This window comes from Seriola lalandi, unplaced genomic scaffold, assembly GCF_002814215.2.
Source record: "Seriola lalandi dorsalis isolate HSWRI2012SDOR001 ecotype SW California unplaced genomic scaffold, Sedor1 jcf7180002054658, whole genome shotgun sequence".
Lineage (NCBI taxonomy): Eukaryota > Metazoa > Chordata > Actinopteri > Carangiformes > Carangidae > Seriola > Seriola lalandi.
In genome coordinates this window covers 160334-179488 of record NW_019525211.1, presented here as the reverse complement: position 1 = coordinate 179488, position 19155 = coordinate 160334, and the positions used below count along the sequence as shown (strand labels likewise).

At 43.2% G+C, this 19155-nt stretch overlaps 3 protein-coding genes across 5 annotated transcripts in view; 1 reads left to right on the top strand and 2 right to left on the bottom strand.

Moving 5' to 3' along the window:
* Positions 1-3697, top strand: part of acap1 (ArfGAP with coiled-coil, ankyrin repeat and PH domains 1) — a 21408-nt gene extending 17711 nt beyond the window's left edge. The window contains exons 21-23 of the mRNA XM_023420823.2: positions 1044-1154; positions 1239-1300; positions 2951-3697. Of these exons, the coding sequence (XP_023276591.1) occupies positions 1044-1154; positions 1239-1300; positions 2951-3048 (271 nt within the window). The 3' untranslated portion in view covers positions 3049-3697. The remainder of the gene's footprint in view (positions 1-1043; positions 1155-1238; positions 1301-2950) is intronic.
* Positions 3698-3943: 246 nt separating this feature from the next.
* On the bottom strand, positions 3944-12250 carry slc16a13 (solute carrier family 16 member 13). 3 transcript variants are annotated; one of them, XM_023420826.2, is made up of 8 exons: positions 12110-12250; positions 11604-11780; positions 10819-10867; positions 8344-8586; positions 7462-7605; positions 7021-7277; positions 6313-6844; positions 3944-5455 (listed from the first exon to the last, which is right to left on the bottom strand). In XM_023420826.2, the coding sequence occupies exons 4-8, from the start codon at positions 8570-8572 to the stop codon at positions 5229-5231; spliced, it is 1389 nt and encodes a 462-aa protein (XP_023276594.1). In that variant the 5' UTR covers positions 8573-8586; positions 10819-10867; positions 11604-11780; positions 12110-12250; the 3' UTR covers positions 3944-5228. The 3 variants fall into 3 exon arrangements, with proteins under 3 accessions (XP_023276594.1, XP_023276595.1, XP_023276592.2); XM_023420827.2 differs by lacking the exon at positions 11604-11780 and having other exon boundaries at positions 12110-12245; XM_023420824.2 differs by lacking the exons at positions 10819-10867; positions 11604-11780 and having other exon boundaries at positions 12110-12230.
* A 1640-nt stretch (positions 12251-13890) lies between these two features.
* bcl6b (BCL6B transcription repressor) lies at positions 13891-18758 on the bottom strand. Its single transcript, XM_023420840.2, has 12 exons — positions 18609-18758; positions 18198-18275; positions 17862-18070; positions 17202-17450; positions 16860-16979; positions 16468-16660; positions 16116-16327; positions 15913-16019; positions 15662-15805; positions 15425-15555; positions 14964-15101; positions 13891-14873 (listed from the first exon to the last, which is right to left on the bottom strand). The coding sequence occupies exons 3-12, from the start codon at positions 18059-18061 to the stop codon at positions 14733-14735; spliced, it is 1635 nt and encodes a 544-aa protein (XP_023276608.1). The 5' UTR covers positions 18062-18070; positions 18198-18275; positions 18609-18758; the 3' UTR covers positions 13891-14732.
* Positions 18759-19155: the final 397 nt, after the last annotated feature.

The window sequence follows — 19155 nt, the reverse complement described above, 5'->3', positions numbered from 1 at the left end:
ACACACACACACACACACACACACACACACACACACACACACACACACACACACACACACACACTCACACATGTGCAGAATCAGTTTCTTCTGTGTGCAAAAAGGTGACACGAGGGCAGTGCAACTTATAAACCATGTAACTGTGGAGACATTAATAGGCTATCACACTCACAACAACGGCCAATCAGATGCCTGACAGTAACACAAAGAATAAAAAAGATACACAACAAAATTTCCGCTGTGAATAACATTTTTATCTCATAAACTCAGAGGTTGACACCGCTTGGTTTATCAGACAGAAAGGCAACTGCAGACCAATAAACAGATTACTTTATACACACACACAAAATCTATTTAAGCCTCTAGGCACGGTGCCCAAAGCCACTAAAAGAGCTAAATAGATTCACCTTGTTCTCCCAAATGATATTTCAGTGTTGGGTAAAGTGGAAAATCTCAGCAAGTGATGAATTAAATTAATATAGAAGAAACTCCAAAAGAGCCTGCAAGCGCTAATTTAAGACTTTTAATTAGGTTTTTGAATTTATTTTATCTTAAAGCATCACAGAACTGTGTGCAGTTTGACGCTTGTTTTACAGCAACATTTCCACCAAGTAATCTTTGCCAAACGAACGTGACCGTTTGTTTGGCAAATGTTCCTAAAAGGGAGAAAATGTAGATAACATAGAGCCCAGTATTTCACTGTTTATCTGAAAGTTGAAGCTGAATCTGGCTCCAATCTCCTCGCGCCTGAGTCAAATTGCTGAGCGCTGCTGTGGTGCACGTCTGGTTCGAGCGTGACAGTGCATTCAAGAATAAGGGTTATAAAAAAATATAACGACTGAGGCAAATTTCTGAGTGATCCTGAAAGATCCTATTTGTTCTACTTGTCTGTAGGAGGAGGTAATAAGCCACAAGAACTTTTGTCCATTCCTGTTCGTGTTTCTACCACATCTGAAGAAATTGATGGATTTTGAGATGCAATATTCACACATTATCAAACAACATCACAGAGTCTCTTTTAATGCGTTTCCCTTCTTTCCCAGGTTGGTTTGTCTGTTTTTAAAGCGAGGTGCGGACTACAACGCCAGAGACAAGAACCAGAAAGACCCTATAACTATCGCCGTGGACAACGCCAACGCCGACATCGTCACCCTGTGAGTGTTCGGGGACACGATGAAACGTCTGATGCGAAACGTGTAAACAGTTAACAGACCTCTAACTGCTCTCCTCTCTTTCAGGCTGAGGATTGCCAAAATGAACAAGGAGATGCGGGAGATGGATGGAGCATTTGGCCAATCAGGTCACTCAGGGGGGCAGGGATCTGGGGGGATACAGGGCGGGAGCGGAGGTGGGCTGGGCCACACCAGGAAGAGCCTGCAGGCCATAAAGAACCACATAAGTGGCTGGGCTCTGGGGGGGCAAAATGATTAGTGGGGGATAAAGGTCAGCCCTGGATTTGGGCTTGTTTTTGGCTGTAAGCTAAAAGGAAAAAGAAAATGTGGAAATGTTTTCCACTAGTTGTCAAGCATCACTGGTGAAATCACTGGTTTTGCATGCGGTCATGTGGTGTTTATCTGCAACGTTTGCACAGACATTTCATGGCCTTTCGCATGTATCATTCAAGGAAACATGCATCATCATTTCTAAGATAGAAAAAAAGAAAAAAGAAAATAGCCTCCTCTGAGGAAGCATAAAATCCACTTCTTGTAAACCAAGAACGAGCCAGAACACAGGGTACGACCGTATGAAGTGTAAAGGACGTAAAATGAAAACAGATTTATTCATCAGCAAAGACTGGAAAAATGTCTTGTGAGACAAAGGACGGACATTGTGTGAAACATTCATCCCAGGAGTCCACATGCACTTTCAATTATAAACGCACATCATCCTGCACTTTGAAACCCACAAATATCTCCAAATAACTATAATAAACAACAATAGAGAGCGTTTCATGTGGGTGTTTCCGATGTCACTGTTGTGTAACTGAGGTTTCAGAAAATGTATAGATATAGTAGACCTATATCAGGCCTATTTATCTGATATTGTATATTTGGGATGTTTTTACATACACCATGTACATATTTTGTTTTGTATCGTGATGTTTGTTAGGCTGATATTTCCAGTCCAGTTTTTAAGCTAAATTCAATGTTGGGTTTGGTTCTCAAGGACGATTTTTCTCCTACTATTCTGTGAATAGTGACACAGTTTGAGCTTTTACACTGTTTGTATTTATGGTCCAAGAGCTCTGTGCTGTAGCCCTTGAGCTTAAGGTTAACAGTGGGTTGTGTTTGCATTTTGTCATCTGGCTCCTTTTCAAGCTGCAAAGTCCATTCTTTCATGATTGTCCTCGAGGCTTTTTTGTTAAGTTTCTCTCCAGTTTCCAGCGTGAACCGTTTTCAGTTTTCACTCATGAAGGAATGGAAACGTGAGGCTTTTGTCTGCTTGAAACAACTGCTGGTCGGTATTTGACGTGCTGTGCTTTATCGTTGTGTGTCTTTGTTGTGTGCACTCATGTGCCTTTGCCTTCTGCCTGCTGAGATGTCCGGCTGGTCTCAACTGCTTGCGCAGTGTGCCACCTACTGAAAACTAAGAGGTAAAGTGCATGTGCATGCCCTAATGTGTGTTTATTTGTTCAGTTGCATGCTTCTCGCTTTAGGGCTACTACTCTAAATGAGTTCAGGAAATAGTCGGTGGAGTTTATGTCATTAAAATTGAATATGTCCCCGTGAAAATTATGTAGCTCTTGCGGAAAGATGTTATGGTTCAAACACAGCTGTGCCTCATTAAAATAGAGGATGTGGCCAGAAATAAAGAGAAGAATTAAAAACCAGAAAAGATGGCATTAATTTGACCTTGGATTCTTAAAGTTAACAGCCCTTAAGCTTGTAATCATTTTAAAAAAATGTCTGGCTTTAAGGCTCATTTCTTCTTCTGCGGTTTTTTTTTCCAGGTGATGAAACCTACCAGGATATCTTCAGAGACTTTTCACACATGGCCTCAAACAACCCCGAGAAGCTCAAACGCCGCAGCGCAGACCCCAAATCTTAACCAGCTGTTCCTCAACCTGTCGTACAATGCTACATTTCACACTTCAGCCGGACATACTTGGAAAACACATACATGCTAGCATTCAGCTCACAGGCGCGCACACACACACACACACACACACACACACACACACACACACATACATACACAGATTTTCCCTGGCTGCCTGCCACACGTTCAGTCATAGCTCAGCTGGTGTTGACTTCAGAGGGACGGACGCTCCCAACAGTGAATTCTTTGTGCAAACACGTCAGAGCAGAACAATTGTGTCCAAGTGGAAACACTGGAACAGCTTTATGAGACCAGCATGAGGTGTCTTTATGTCTAGCAGAGGGTAACACCATCACTCTGCCAAGATTTCCTAATTAAATCCAGTAAATGTATTGTTTTTTTTTTTTAAACCAAAAAGGGCTGAGTTTTTATGTTCCTTTAGCATTTGAAATGACTCGATACCTGAAAATAAAGTGAAGATGTTTAGTGAAAATGGACGTAATTGTGGCAAAAAGGTGAAATTTTATGTCAATTGAAATTGAATTTTTTTTTATATTTGGAACATTTTTCGACACTGTTCAAGTCTGTTTTGTCGATTGATGTGAGGTACTTCAGATTTGTAACATGATATGATAAATAAAACGTAATACAAAACTTACATTTAAGTGTGTTGAAGTGTTTAAGCTCTAAATTTGACATTTGGAATGAGGAAATATTCAATGGTCTACATTTGTGTTTGAAGTGATACACGGTGGTATATGTACAAATCGCCAGCAGAGGGAGCCATCATTCTGTGATCGAGCTTCTTGGCAAAAAGTTGGTGGTTGTCTGATTTTACCACAGATCTGCCTACTTATGTTAAAGGCTGAGACACAAGAACCTATAAAGTATAGACACATTGAAATAAAAATACAATGTTTTTTTTTTTTTAATCAAAACTGAGTACAAAACATCACATTTTAATTGAAAACAGTGACTGAAGTAGGTTTGAGTGGTAAGTTTAAGACATTAGGGTAAAAATATTTCTGATTAAGACGAACTTTTTCCACTTCTCAACAATTACTGAAGCTGAAATGTTCAGTAGCTGCCAGCACGATCAAGTGTCATATTTGGTCACGCGGCTTGTTGCACTGCAAGGACCCTGAAATGAGTCTGCCAGTAACCAGCAGGTCACTCTGACCTGGTCATGTCCTGCCTGCAAAACTGGTGTTCATTCAGCTGTTCTCAAAGCCAAACATCCCTGGTTTACAAAGGCAGTCTTGGTTTATGGTTTACTACAGTACAAAGTGCTTATGCACTTGTTATGTATCATCAGAAAATGCACAAATAACAGTCTTGTGCTCCTGCCCAGCGCTTTAATGCACTGATGGAAAGAGAAATTCCTGAGGTCGAGAGGGAGAACTGGTCTGCAGCTCTTTCACAGAGCTGTTGCTGTGCTTCGAATAGATCAGTGTGAACAGTGAGCAGCAGAGTGGTGCTGCTTATTTTTAAGAAATGTTTCTTTAACCCATAAATATACATCCATAAATTACACAGGAGTGTAAAGATCAACAGTCAGCAGGAAGGCTCACTACTACTTGCCCATGGCTCTTCACACACTTGTCATGTGTGCTTCATTAAAAGACTATCGTTTAAATGCAGATAGTAAAAGTTAAATATTGATCATGTACGTGCAACATATATAAAGATATATAAAGTCAGATTCACATTTCATATGAACCACCAAGAAAATAAAACATTTCTTTCTCAGTTTCTCAAGTTAAGTACGCTGAATGTGCAAACTCAGTGGCAAAATTCAAATCACATTTTCATTCCTATTCCCTATCTTGCATTGCCAGCCTGCAGTGCATGTAAAGCAGCCACACATCTGTACATTGTAAATAAAACATTTCAATGCCCAGATTATCTTTCAGGCAGGAGGTACTGACCTAAACATCAAACTGAGGTTCTGCTGTGAGAGAGAGCAACTCATTGGCCCCTTTCTGCTGTCAGAGCTTTCACAGTGAGCTTCACTTTTGGGTCTGAATCTCTGAGGTATAATGCAAACACACAGCCATTCTTCAATATGTGCAACTGTATACTTACTGTAAGTGTCTTTAGGGAGGCGACACAGTTACACTGACCTGTCTGAAGATTGAATAATAAGACTCTTGGTCCTTTAACTCACACAGTCTTGAAGCTGATCCACATCATTGAGCTCCTCCATGACTCGTGTCAGAAGGCGAACTATTGATCTGTGCCAGCTCTGAATGGTAACTCTTATCTTTGTCGTCATGGGAACGTCTTTGAGGAGCTGGTGGTTCTGTGCAGGAGAAGTAGTGGGGAAGAGTGGCCATGGTCAAAGTACCGAGAATGAGGAAACTGCCCGCTACCATGAAGGAGGCCACGTAGTTGCCTGTGATGTCCTTGAGCAACCCTTGGAGAAAATACGGAGAAATAATAAAATAATCACATTAAAACACAGAGCATATTAACAAAAGGGATATTGCATGGCATGTGTAGGAAATACATACATTCATGGCGAAATCAAGAACATAAGGGCGCAAATAAAACTGATAAAAATTATAAGAACTTAAATAAAGCGCATAATATTAGCCTCATGCTAATTAAGAAAAAGACTCAATACAGTCCTGATTACATGTGGGGTTTTATCACTGTGACATTATGATCTCGTTAAAGGAGGAGTTGACATTTTGAGAAATAACTTCCAGAGTATCACAGACACGACTGTTTTTTCAATGCTTTGAGCACCACATACAAAAACCCTCCCCTGCAGCGAGATGGAGAGAGAAACCAAACACAAACAACATTATCTGCGTTCTCCGACACCACTTGATGTAAGTGAAAGGTCCTTTGTAATTTGGTTGAACTGACACTTCGAAAACATCCTGCTCTAACTACTCTGACTCTATTCTGTAGAGACGTACGACCTGCTGACTCCTGTGTGGGAACAGTATGAGTCGGGGTCAGAAATAATACTTAAGAAAACAGAGGAAGGTGTAAGGGAACTTGCCGACACTGATTACACCAATTAATATTTGACTACTTTAGCTTCAGTGTGTTAACCTGTTTAGCAGCTGAGTTATGTCACTTGAGATAATATGAAACACGCTGACGTGACCTACATTGGGAGACACAGTCTATATAAACACACTGCACTCAACAATATGTTGGTTTATTTTATAAACTCAGCTTTTACTTTCTCTATTGTGAATAAAACTCAGTACAGCTCCTCTGGCTCTACATCAGTCTGCTCCCTCGGCGTGCTCCTACCTGACAGAGGTGTCCCCAGCAGTCCTGCGACGCTCTCGATGAGCTGCAGCAGCCCGAGGGCACCCATCATGCGCTCCACGCCCACAATCATGGGCACCACCGCGAAAACCAAAGAGGTCAAAGCGCCGGAGCAGAAGCCGTAGAGGAGGCTGATCACCATCAGTGCAGCATAAGAACCACACAAAGAGCTCACAGGCAGCAGCATGATGAACACTCCCGCCAGGGTTGTCCACAAGCTCAGCAAGTGGATCAGCCGGAAGTGTCCCAGGTCAGCGAACCAGCCTGACGCTATGCGGCCCAAAATGTCTGTAGCTCCGGCGGCGGACATGACAAAAGCAGCTTGGTATTCTGAGAAGCCGACTTGGCGGCTGTGGGCCACCAGGTGGAAATATGGAACGAAGTAGCCGACATTAAGAAGAGTGATGGCTGCGGTGTAGCTGAGATAAGGCCTCTCGAAGAGCAGCGGCAGCTCCAGGTAGGAGGAGACTCGTCGCAGCACCGCAGCACATGATGAGCTGCTCTCTGAATCCACCTGAGGGGTTAAGAAAAAATTATCAAATTATGATCGAACTATAAATCCCTCTCGATCACAGAGATGAAACAGTCCTCACATGACCAGAGGTAGAAGAGTCATCCCATAGAAATCATTTACAGAATCACCAACTTCGCTGCTGCAGATATATAAGCTTCCACAAAAGAAGACGGCACCTTTTGCGGGGCTTTAGGGCGTCGCTTCAGGCGGACGAGAGCCCCGCAGGGAACAATGTTGAGGCTGAGCCCCCCCAGAATCAGCAGGGCCCCCCGCCAGGCGTACATCTCCACCAGAAGCTGGAAGAGCGGGTTGAAAGCGAAGGAGGAAATGCCGATGCTGGAGAACGCCAGTCCCAACGCCAGGGTGCGGCGCCGCGTGAAGTGAGCCATGACGGTGGCCACCATGGGAGTGAAGACCAGTCCCCAGCCCAAACCTGGAGGAGGGAACGGAGGGAAGGTGAGAGGTCAGTTTGTTGACAGGTAAACACTTAACGAGGTAAACGAAGACGAGCAGCCCTCTAAAAGTAAAGGAGGGATGTTTGTAATCCAGCTGTGTCACAGGAAGAGGAAGTAAACCCGTTACTTTGACTGGTATTATAGGACTTTCATATATATGACCTGAAACGACACCCATAGTGAGGTAGAGATGAACAAGGCTGGTGGCCTGCGAGGCGAGTATGAGGCCGAGTCCAGCGAGAAAGCCCCCCGTCATCACCACCACCCGGGTGTCATATGCATTACACAGCGCTGCACCTAGAGGACCTGCAACACAAACACATACAGGTGCCTCCATTAGTCAGGACACTTGCCAAAATCCGTCTTATTCCACCATGTATATCCTGTACCAGCTAGTTTTAGCTCCACTGAAGGTAAATGATGTTTACACTGAAATATTCAAACTCATGTTTTTATGGCTGTCCAGATGAAATTTTCTATCCGTCTTATCCTCTTATCTTTATCTCATCCTGACATATTTAGTATGTGTGGAGACTTTGGGATCTGCCCTAGAATGTAAAATAAAGTTGTGCGATTTTGAAATCTGGCTGCAGGGCATGTCTTTGTAATGAGTGACCCCACAGGTGCTTGTTAAAGGGCTGAGCTGCAGCCCTGTTCTCTCAGACCAAATGGCTCAGATTCAATTAATGACCTTGTTTCAGTTGCTTCTCTTTCATCAAATCCCTTCATGTGTAAATAGTAAAAACTTAACAGGAAAATTACAAAATGTGCTGAAAATGATAAATGGATTAATCTAATAGATAAATAATTGTATAATGCTTTTGATTATTGAATAATCATCTAAGTAATGCCAAAAAATGCCAACCATTGACTGCTTCCAGCTTCTTAAATGTGAGAATTTAATACTTTTGTTTGTTTTATATCAGTGTATCTTGAATATCTATTGAATAACTAGCTGTCAAAAAAAATAAACAGTGGGAAGACATCTTCCTCTTCTTAGGGTCTGAGATATTATAATAATACGCATTTTAATTTCATACTCACTAAAGAACTGCTGTGCTGCCAGGCCTGTTGAAGAGATCCAGGAGATGGCCTGGGCGCTCTCCTCAAAGTACTGGACAAACTCCACGAAGAAGATCCCCAGGCTGCGCATCAGCCCGAACACGAGGCTCGTGCTGACGAACAGGGCGCCGACCAGCACCCAGCCCCACCCTCCATCTGGACCCTCCGCTTCATCACTCCGGCTCTCTGCTTTGGGCTTGTGTTTGGTCATGTCGAAGACAGAGTCTGTGAAAATACGATAAAATGTAGGTCGGCGTAAGAAGCACCACGGACAGTCAGATCACCCTTAGCAACAGTGCAGAACTCAGTCTCAGATCAGCTCTGTGGTTGTCAATATCCATAATCATTAACTTCCCACGGGCCAATAAATTCCCTGTGTGTGTGTTGTGACAAGTAAGTGTGAGTGAGCTGCTCAACTAGTTGACCTCCATTTGAGAACCAGATATAGGTGAGAGGTGAACTCTGACCAGGGTTCATGATGCATCGATACTGAAATATCAACAAGTGTGTTCAATCCACTTTCACCAGACTTCTGCTTTAGGGAGTTTACAGTAATCTGCAGGAAGTGACGCAGAAACTAGAAATGCCTTTATTTTCTGTTCTTAATAGCTGGTGAATTTCCAGGGCGGTTTTCTAGTTATTGTTATTCTTCACTTGTCTTTTCACTTTCTAATGCAGTAATAAGACAATTTGCAACTTCAACATCTGATCATAACCATGTTCTCCTCTGCTGGCCACATATAGCTCACTATGCAAACACACATATGTCTCTTTCAGCATTTGCCTCAAGGTTTAAGAATGATTTACAAGGTCTGTTGCACTTTTATAAAGTATGTTTCTGTTAACTGGGAATTTGTATGCTGGGGTCAGCCATGTCCTAGAGGTGAGAGAAGTTTAGATCCCTAAACTGGCAGGAAGAAATGTGGGCAAGGGCAGAGTGAATGAACAGCACTTTCCCCTCCAGCAATATCCACAGCTAAAGTGCCCGAGAGCAAGGCACCTAACGCCGCACTGTGGCTGCTCACTGCTGCTGTGTGTGTGTGTGTGTGTGTGTGTGTGTGTGTGTGTGTGTGTGTGTGTGTGTGTGTGTGTGTGTGTACTTATACTTGGACGAATACAAAAATAACTTATGACTTAAAGTACACTCTGAGAAGAATATTTTGATGCCTCTGTTCTCAAAAGCTCATTTTCAAAAACGACTGCTGAGTTTCCTGTGATGTTTTATAGCATTATATAACATTATCCTTTAGGGAGGAGGAGCAGATGTGCTATTTCCAACAGCAAGAGCCTTTGGTGATGGCTCAGGCAGACACCTAAAATAATCACAAGCCTACAAGTATCAAGTTCTGGTTGGCTTAACATTTCGGTTGAACAATCTCTTGGGAGGGAACTGTCTCAACACCCAGATGTATGCCAATAAAAGAGAAATCTGATGCACAGCTCAAGTATCTATGCACTCACACACACACACACACACACACACACACACATACAGAGAAACTTGATCTTATCTCCTGGTTTCTGGAGCGTTTAAAAATCATAAGAACACACTACAACAACACTGTGAGCCTCATCACACTGTTTTTAATTTTTAAGAGAAAAGCACCTCAAGCACATTTTGTGCCGATGACAGCAACTCGCCGGTCACATGATGCGTCCTCACATGATGCTGTGGAAATACAGCTGCAGCACGACACACAATATGCAAACAGCGCTGAAGCCCCTCTTCAAGTACACAACTTTGATCTTTAGCAGTCAATGCGCTCTTGTTATTGACTTTCTGTGACCTGCTGTTACCACAGTCTCTAGAGGAGTTTTCTCCATTTTCATTCTGGTTGATGTTTTAGTCAGCAGTCAGCTGCTACTGTACGGTTTCCCGAAAGCTGTGCCTCGTCTTTGATGTGACTCATCAGCTCACCAACATAAAAAAAAAAAAAAGTTGTCACTGACGTGCTCTCAACAAATTCAGCTTTGTTTGAAGTTTCTCAACATAAAAACAAGTTTATTTGTCCTGCAGTGGCTTTCAGTTAACTGCAGCTTTACTGCAAAAAAAGTCAACTGTTTATTTAAAAATATAGTGGCGGTATCGGTTCACTTTTTATTTCAAGTAAACTATGCAAAAATCAAAACAATAATTCAGATTATTTGTGCTGCTGGTTGAGCAGTATTTGCCCCTCTGCTCCTTAATTTGCTGAGCTGAAAAAATAAGCCAAAGCAACATGTAGCACAGTGAGCTGATCCATTCCTGACTAATACCACTCACTTCGCTCCTGCAGGAATGACAGGAATTTGCAGCTAACACACTCTCAAACACACACAACCTTTAAAGACCTGATGCTCACAAAGCAGGAAATTCTAACTTCGACAAAAACAACAGTAACTCAACAGGAGCTGCAGTCTGTGTTTCACACTGTTACTGTAAATGTTGGTGAGATGGCTGCTGAATGTGAAACCAACCTGTTGCAGGAGATGCAGGAGCTTCTCTAACACCTCAGTGAAGCACAATCTGTTTTAGAGAGAGTAGAGAGTTTCACACCATGATCACATGATGTACTTGCCAAATATTTATTTTCTGTTTTCTGAGAAACCAACATGGGTACTGCAACCGACATCTCAGCATTGATGATGGTGAAGGTACAGGAAATCACCCGTTCTTCATTTTCATAGGCTGGTGTCAAGTCAATTTTATTTATGTAGCCCAAAATCAAAAATAATAAATTTACGTCAGAGGGCTGAGAAACACTGAGATCAAGTCCTCCACTCAAGCAACTGGCGGGGACTAATACATGCTGGGTATTTTATAGACTGATTCGTGTATTTTTAGATCCATTATATGTCAATTTGAGTAGTTTCTGACAAACAAAGAATAAAAGATTCCCCAGCTGTATTTTATTCACAGCACAAGCACATTGACCTTCATCCTGAGAAATAAAATTCATAGAAAATGTAATTGTGCAGTTTACTAAAGGGAGGGAGGGACTAAAGAACTAAACCTTTGCTATAGTGAGTTTCTACTCTCTCTCCCAGTACTATGAACACTTTCTGAGTTGTTTTTATTTCAATACAAGTACAACTTCTCTCTGCTCTATTTTCTTGGGTGTCTTTTTTATTTGTATTTTTGCTGTATCAGCTAAATTCACACTTATGCACAAGTCAGAATCGTATGAAGTTGCTTGATGAATTATTGCTGAAGCCAAATCATAAAAACATATTGACTGCAAACAACAGAAGGAAACACGCACCTGCAAACACCTGCTGTTCAAGGACTCAGTCAGCTTCACCCATGTTAATTAATTACTCAGGTAGACTGCCCTGGACAGGTCGACAGTCGTGAACGCGCACTGGAAACTGAGCACGCACCACTCCACGTAGATGACGTCGGCTCCCCAAGGCGCCTGCGCAATGGCTGCCACACGCGGCTGTATTAACACCAGAATGGCAACAAATGTTGGCACGTTTTTTTTTGGCGACAGGCAAATTATGCTAACGTTTTTCACGATAATTTTAAATTCATTTTCAAATCTTGCCAACAAGCTCTTTGTGTGAGCGCGTGCGTGAGTGAGAATTAACGCTTACCGGAGAAAACGGTTTCATAACCCGTGACTACGTGAAACCTAGAAGGCTGATTGTGACCGACTGTGACTCAGATGTTATCGTGTTTAACTGATAGTACGTTAATAATAACAGCACTTTAAACCGCCCTCAGGCCAAAGAGTCACTCTGCTAGCGTTGACTCCACTCCACTCACCGTCAGCCTGGGCTCGGCTCGGTCTGTCAGCTTCCTCCGGAGCAGCACATGGTCCACAGTCTCCAGGTTCACTGTGGTAAACAGCTAAATGACAACGGGTCCTGTCAACATGAGCAGCAGCAGCAGCAAGTTCAACAGTACTCACTGAGAAGAGCGGTAACCGGCCGCGTGCACAAGCCCGACGGGAACGCGCACACTGGACATGTTTGCCATGAAGTCTTGACATGAAAATCTCCATCACAAAGCCTTTGTGGACAGTTTTTCACATGTTCATAACACTTATTATACTAAATATTTGCCTATAACTACCAATCATTTTATTTTATTGATTATGTCGAGTACATTTCTCCTCCTAAAGTCCTTTATTATGCCAATATGTTTAATGGTAGGTCTACAAATAAAATTCTCAGTGAGCAACTTAAACTATCCTCTCATTTGTAATATCATGTAATTTTGCAATTCCTGTTTTATCAAAGTTTAAAGAGAGCATGAACAAAACAAAACAAAGTATCAGAGCTTTTACCACCTCTTTGAAATATTATATAGTCTAGTATTGCAAGACAGTAAAAATTACTGAGCTCAAAATTACACTGCCAACTGTTTATAATGTTATATATTTAAACATGAAAGAATTGATGGTGAGACAAGATAATCTCAAGTCTCCTTACTCGTTTGTTCTGCAGCTTTCTACCATATCACACAGTCTGCATCAACACATGGAGTTTGCTCAGTTGCTGTGTAACTGTTGAAATAATGAAACTGCTATTTCCAAGGTAAAGAATGAGCAGTCAAAATCAACTCCAAAAATTAAATTTAGGAAAACTTCAGTCTGCCTTTATTCTCCAAAAACATCTCAAAAAGATCAGATTTAAGTTGGACAGTTTGGAGTTGGAGACTGACACTAGAGGGAGACAGCCACAACATCTAAAGATGTCAGGGTCTTCAGGGTTCATTCTTGTTTCATGTGCCCTGAGGAAAGATTTCTTGATAACATTTTGATAAAATCCCTAAAAGTTGAAATAAGTACACATTTCCCATGTCATATTCACTTCCTGATTTTTTCTCTTTTGTGACCTGATTTGAAGGGAGACGTCTGAAAGGGTGTGATTGGCCTCAAATTGATAAAGGGAAAAAACTACATGTTCTCTTTTCTTTTTTTCAGTGGTGGCGGGGGGGGGGGGGGAAGGTTGGAAAGTCCCGTCAAACTTCCAACGTTTGTCAAACTGAGCGTGGACAATAAGCCCGACTAGCCACAACTCATCAGGCGGCAGGAAGCCGGGATGACAGAGGGTGGGAGAGTTGACCAGGAGTCTGCAGCCCCTACACAGTCACCCCCTTCACCTTCAGGAAGCACCAGCGAGCTCGCACACGTGTTGTCGACTGGTAGTGTGTGGACAGGGTATTAGGACCCTGGAGGAAACAGGTGCCCTCGGCTTCATTGTTTCCACACCAGCACCAAGAAAGAAACAAAACAAAATCTAGAGAAATGGCAGAACAGAAGACGTGATTCATGGGTAGAACGAGCGTGTTAATGAGAGGAAGGAAGTTCAGGGAGGAGAAAGGCTGAAGCAGGGAAGTGTGGTGGAGAGAGAGAGAGAGAGAGAGAGAGCGAGAGCACACAGTTTATTTGCTATAAGAGCTTGAAAATACATGTGGTCTGGTCAGCAATTGTTTGGTTTTTTTAACCCAGCACCTTGTTTTTGGATATCTTGTTTTTACATCAAATCTAACATTATATATTTCATAGTATGATAGATAAATGAGACACCACACACCAAAAGTCCAATTGATATAAAAATGATTTAATTTAACTTGTAAAAAACCATCTTTGTCCAGCAAATGAACTCATACACATACAAATTTAACATTATTAATTATCCATTTGCTTACAGTCATCTTTTTTCTTTTCTCGTGTCACAAAAAAAAAACCCATATCTTTTAATTTTTATACTTTATCTTCACTACAAGACTAAGTCCTTTGCCTGCTTGGACCAAAAGAGCAGATATTGCTGCAGAACACACAGGCCCCAGGCCTCAAGGTTAAGATAAATCTGAGTTAAATACATGTTTAGGAAGAAAACTTCAGTATCTTAACACTGATTTAAGTGCTTCTCCAAGCTTCAAACCCCACTACAAAACTACAAAATTCACCACCTCCCCCTTCATAAAACTTGCTTTATCTTTCTTTCAAACAGTTCACATCCTCTCAATTCTTCAAAATTCAGTGTGCACACAACCTCAAGTACAAATCCTTTCTTTCCATGTCTCACTCCCCTCCTTCAGTCCCTTCACAAACCTTCAAAAACACTTTTATTAACATCATCTCGATCTCATACTCCCCCCTCCCAGGATTCCTGATTAACCAATAACATTCATACTAATAATGCTTAAGTATGTTATGTTCGCTCCAAACTCCAAACTCCAAACTTCATCCAACAACATTCTGATAATAAACATTATTTGTGAGTGTAATCCATTTTGGTCTCATCTAATCAGTGCGTTAGAATGTATAAATTACGACCTCGTATTCAAAAAGCAGATGCCAATTCACAAAATTTCACATTTTCCTAACAGATGCAGATGTTAAGCAGATGTTATTCTGCTTGTCATGAGTGACGAGTCTTCAGCAGGCCTGCAGTATAGGCTGATAGGGCTCCGTCAGGACCTTGTAGCGGATCTTGGTGTTGGTGACGGCCCCGTGTTTCTGGCGCAGGTGAAGACGCAGCTGGCTCTTGTGGCGGAAGTGCAGGTCGCACTTCTCACACTGAAGAACAAGGAGGAATCGGCAGGTTAGACAGCAAAGTCATGACAGGACAAAGTCATATGATGTACGCCGGGCAGCGTTCTCACTCACAGTGTAAGGCTTCTCTCCGGTGTGGATGCGCAGATGGCTCTTCAGGGTCTGCAGGTGACGGAAGCGGGTGCCACAGGTGTGGCAGGGGTAAGGCTTCTCACCTGTGTGGATCAGGACATGGGCCCTGAGGTGGGCAACCTGTAGCACACAGACAAACCACACAAATATGATGAGAGGTTTGACAGATGGAACAAATTAGTTAAAGCATTAGACAAGACAAGTTTCGTCTCGTCAACACTCAAATAAAACTTTGGTGTCAGGTATGACCAGACCACCCAGAGAAATTCATATCTAGAAATTTTTATCACTGATTAAAGGCATCCACAGGTATTTCTAAAAGACATAAAGGATATACAGTATTCTCTGAGAGAAGACAACAATGTGTGTTAACATGACTGACACCTGTTTTATTGAGGAGAGCTTTGTAAGATTCCCCAAGCGCTCACAGAGTTAACCCTCACCTGAACAAATCGTGCGCCGCAGGTGTCACAGCGGTACGGTTTCTCCCCCGAGTGGATGCGGGAGTGAGTCTTCAGGTTGGCTGGTCTGTTGAACTGGGCGCCGCACACATTGCAGCGATACGGCTTGTCACCTGCAGGAGCAGAAGGTCGTTGTTACATATTGGCTCTTCATTTCTAAAACAAAGACAAGAGAAAGATCCAAAGAGAGAAAAGGATTTTTTTTTTATATAGCCTTACCTGAGCAGGTGGTCTTGGTTCCTTGAAGGTTGCCAGGGTAACAGTAGGGCACGTAGTAGTTCTCACGTTTGATCGCATGTTGGTTGTGATGGGCAGCTTCTGGGTCAGTGGGGTCCAGTTTGGGGAAAATGGCGCAGGGTGAAACTGGAGAGGCGCACAAAACACAAGCATGAAGATATTGAACACACCAGGGCAGTGACTGTGATGCTAATAATGTGTGTAAACGAACTGTGTGAAGTGTTGCTTTATACCTGTTCCCTCCTTGTGGGCGGGGGGCACTATTAGGGGATCCACAGAGGGGGATGGCCCGAGGGGAGGGGCTCGGCCAGAACCCTCGTAGCAGGAGGCCTGCCCCTGTCTGATGGAGAGAAAGGTTCATGAATATGGATTTGTAAACACACACTCTGTTTTTATTTATTAGTTCTCATCAATCCAGCTCATACAAGCCTCCTACCTATCAATCTGACCAGGCACTTCTCCAGACCACGCCTCTGCTGGGGCTTTGGGTGTCAAACCCATCCTGTCCGTGATGGGTGATGCTTGACTTTGGGGTTCCTCCATCTCCTCTTCCTTCACTGTGGTCGCAGCACACAGAGGGTTGAGGACGATGTACTTGTATTTCTTCCAGTTGCAGGCCTTTGGGTCTGGTGTGGCTTTGGTATCACTCTGAAAAAACAAACAAGAAACATTATATTACTTACTGATAAAACAAAGCTTCAAGGAGACAGTCACATTTTTAAGGGCTCCTTGTGTTAATTTTCAGTATTACAATCAACGGCATCTTCTTCATTTTCTCCAAAACTTACCACAAGGTTTTTGTTACAGGTGTTGGACTCAGCTGGAGAGTTCGGTTGGCAGCTGGAGCGGGCGGGGCTGTCCGGAGATGGGGTCGGGGGCCCGGTGAGGGGCGACTCAGGCTCTCCTTTTAGCTCCTTTGACCTGGGCTGGCTGGACGGGAAAGCCCCTTGCTTGAGAGAGCCCCCACCCTCCACAGGGACCCTGCGGGAGAAACAAAGGAAGTGCTGTAATGAGCTAAAACCTGTCAACAGACAAAGGCACACAAACACAGACCACCAGCAGACACACTTGTGACAATCTGTAAACATACCCTCACGCACATTAATATACTCCGGTTGCCAAGATCAACCCTTGAATGCATCAGCAGATGGATTAAAGTTTTGTTTTTGTTTTCTCTTACCTTGTTGCCCCTGCCATCGGTCCTGGGTAAGGCAGGTCCCCTCCTTTGGGGGCTACAGAGGCCACAGACACACCGGAGTCCAGCTCCAACTGTGGGTGTCTTGCACTCATATTGTCCCTGCTGAAAAACAAAGAACCTGTCAATCACCCAAGTCAAATACATGCAAAATTAAACATTAAGATAAATCCAATTGAATTACACTGGATGACTCATGAGTTTTATATATATATATATATATATATATATATATATATATATATATCTCATCATCCGCTACAGTATCAATCCACAAAGACAAACTCTGTCCTGGCTTGACTACAGAGGTTCTTTCCCACCCCTCACCAGTGCAGGTGCATGAAATCCCGGCAGGTATCGGCCACGTGGTCCATCTGCAAGTAGGCCGCAGCAGCGAGCACCCCTGGGACGATGCTCGGCGTCAGAGGGAGACGGGAGGTGTACATGAAGTCGAGCAGCAGGGAGACGCTAGATGGGTCCAAGGTGTTGGGGAGTGAGACGGTCATGAGCTGCTCGCCATTGCCACCACGCCCCTGAAGCAGCACGCGACGGGAGTACAGCGAGTAGAAGAACCCACTGAGAGGAGAGACAGGAAGATAGAAATATTTTAGGTATATTATGCAAATGATCTCAGTATCAATGTGGATGAAATGTGTTTTGGATAAGGGGAATAGAACAGAAAAGGAGGGAAAGAGATGAGAAAACAACTGATGTCCAAAGTGGAAAGTGGGAAAAGTGAAGGAGACAACATAAAATTAGTAGGACAAACAACATGTATGAGTCATGAGGAAAAGCCAAAGCATTACAGAGGACTGTGTCATCAAGGGAAAAGACAGGAAACACTGCTCATTTCAACCAGACACATTTGCCACTGTCATCAGGGAAACACTCCTTTGAAAACTGCACCAGAAAAAAACCTCCACCCTCCTGCATGGCATGAGAACAGAGAGGGACTATTTTGTGTAATGCCCTGGCCCGCGCACTGACCTGCAGGCCACAAGCACGGCACAGTGCGCCCGTAGGTGCACGTTGCCGACGACCAGGGTGGTGTCGGTCAGGATGTTGCGGTGCCGGAGTTCGTTCAGGTTCAGCAGCACATCGTTGGAGTGGCGTGTAAACTCCTTCACGTATCCCTCAGCCCTCAGCTCCCGCTCCCTGTCGACCCTGAATCCTCCCAAGACCTCCATCACGCTTATCTATGTTTGAAGAGAAGGAGTTACACAACTTGGGATTCAAATGCAACAGTTCATTGCATGACTTAGTCGCAATGAATGAATTGACATTTTGAATCCTTGCATGAGAAGATCCACAGTAGTAACCCACCTGTGTGTAACTTATAGAATAAATAGACTGGAGTGTTCCAGACACATGTGTTAGGTGAGACCAGCTCCCTACTCGTACCTGCATGAGGAAAAACACAAGAAACTTCCACTTAATCCACTTGATCCACTTGAAGCTTTACTATTATAATGCAGATATAAGTTGCAAATTGCAGCAAAGTGGTAATTACTGAAAGTTCATCATTAAATGTGAAAACAAAAAAATTCAACCATTTCATAGCAGAAATGTAAGTTTAAATTGAAAGATATGACATCTGATTGCTTTTCCAAACTTAACTGGATTTATCAAGAAAAAAAAATCATAAACATCTCCTTTTAAAAACAAACAAGTCAAGCAAATCAAGCAGTGAACAGACAGTTAAGAATATACTGAGAAAACCATTTTCCTACTCACCCCGACCAGCAGGGACGAGAACTAACGTGCACCACACTGATGTCAAACCCCCTCGGCTCGGTGTTCAGTCTACAATCAAAGACGTGGAGCAGGGGCTCACCCACAGCCTCCACTGGCTCTGACCAACGGTGTGAGGGGAGGTTGGAGGGAGGGAACTCTTTATAATGTCGTGCAGGAAACCCCCATACAACCAGAGCTGCTCGTTTCCTCCTTCCTCAATGGCCCACGCGTACACTGGAAGCAACGCAGGAAAAAGCCCCGGCCCAGGCTCCGGGCTCCAAGTATTTTTAGTGGGCTATTAGTTTTTCTAAACCCCCATAGCTCTCAGCAAAGTAATGGCAGGAAAGCATAGTGTGTTTGTGTGCCACGTTGAAAAAATATATATGAGGACCCTTGGGGAGGTGCGATACGTGCCTTGCTATCCAGGGGCAAGCCAGAGAGCATCAGGCTTCCCCCACCAACGCTTTCCTACCCTTCACCAGGACAGAGGAAACTGTCTGAGAGGAAGCTGGAAGACTACCGCTGCATAAACAAGCTATGCCAATGT

What these genes read in the sequence shown, in the direction of transcription:
- slc16a13 (XM_023420826.2), bottom strand. Translation starts at nt 8,572, where the DNA reads ATGACCAAACACAAGCCCAAAGCAGAGAGCCGGAGTGATGAAGCGGAG. An exon ending in GGCAGCACAGCAGTTCTTTA is followed by an intron (nt 7,606 to 8,343) that starts GTGAGTATGAAA and finishes TTTGTGTTGCAG; the next exon opens with GTCCTCTAGGTGCAGCGCTG. An exon ending in GCCCTAAAGCCCCGCAAAAG is followed by an intron (nt 6,845 to 7,020) that starts GTGCCGTCTTCT and finishes TTAACCCCTCAG; the next exon opens with GTGGATTCAGAGAGCAGCTC.
- bcl6b (XM_023420840.2), bottom strand. Translation starts at nt 18,061, where the DNA reads ATGGAGGTCTTGGGAGGATTCAGGGTCGACAGGGAGCGGGAGCTGAGG. An exon ending in CCGATGGCAGGGGCAACAAG is followed by an intron (nt 16,661 to 16,859) that starts GTAAGAGAAAAC and finishes TTTCTCCCGCAG; the next exon opens with GGTCCCTGTGGAGGGTGGGG. An exon ending in CGCCCACAAGGAGGGAACAG is followed by an intron (nt 15,806 to 15,912) that starts GTATAAAGCAAC and finishes GCGCCTCTCCAG; the next exon opens with TTTCACCCTGCGCCATTTTC.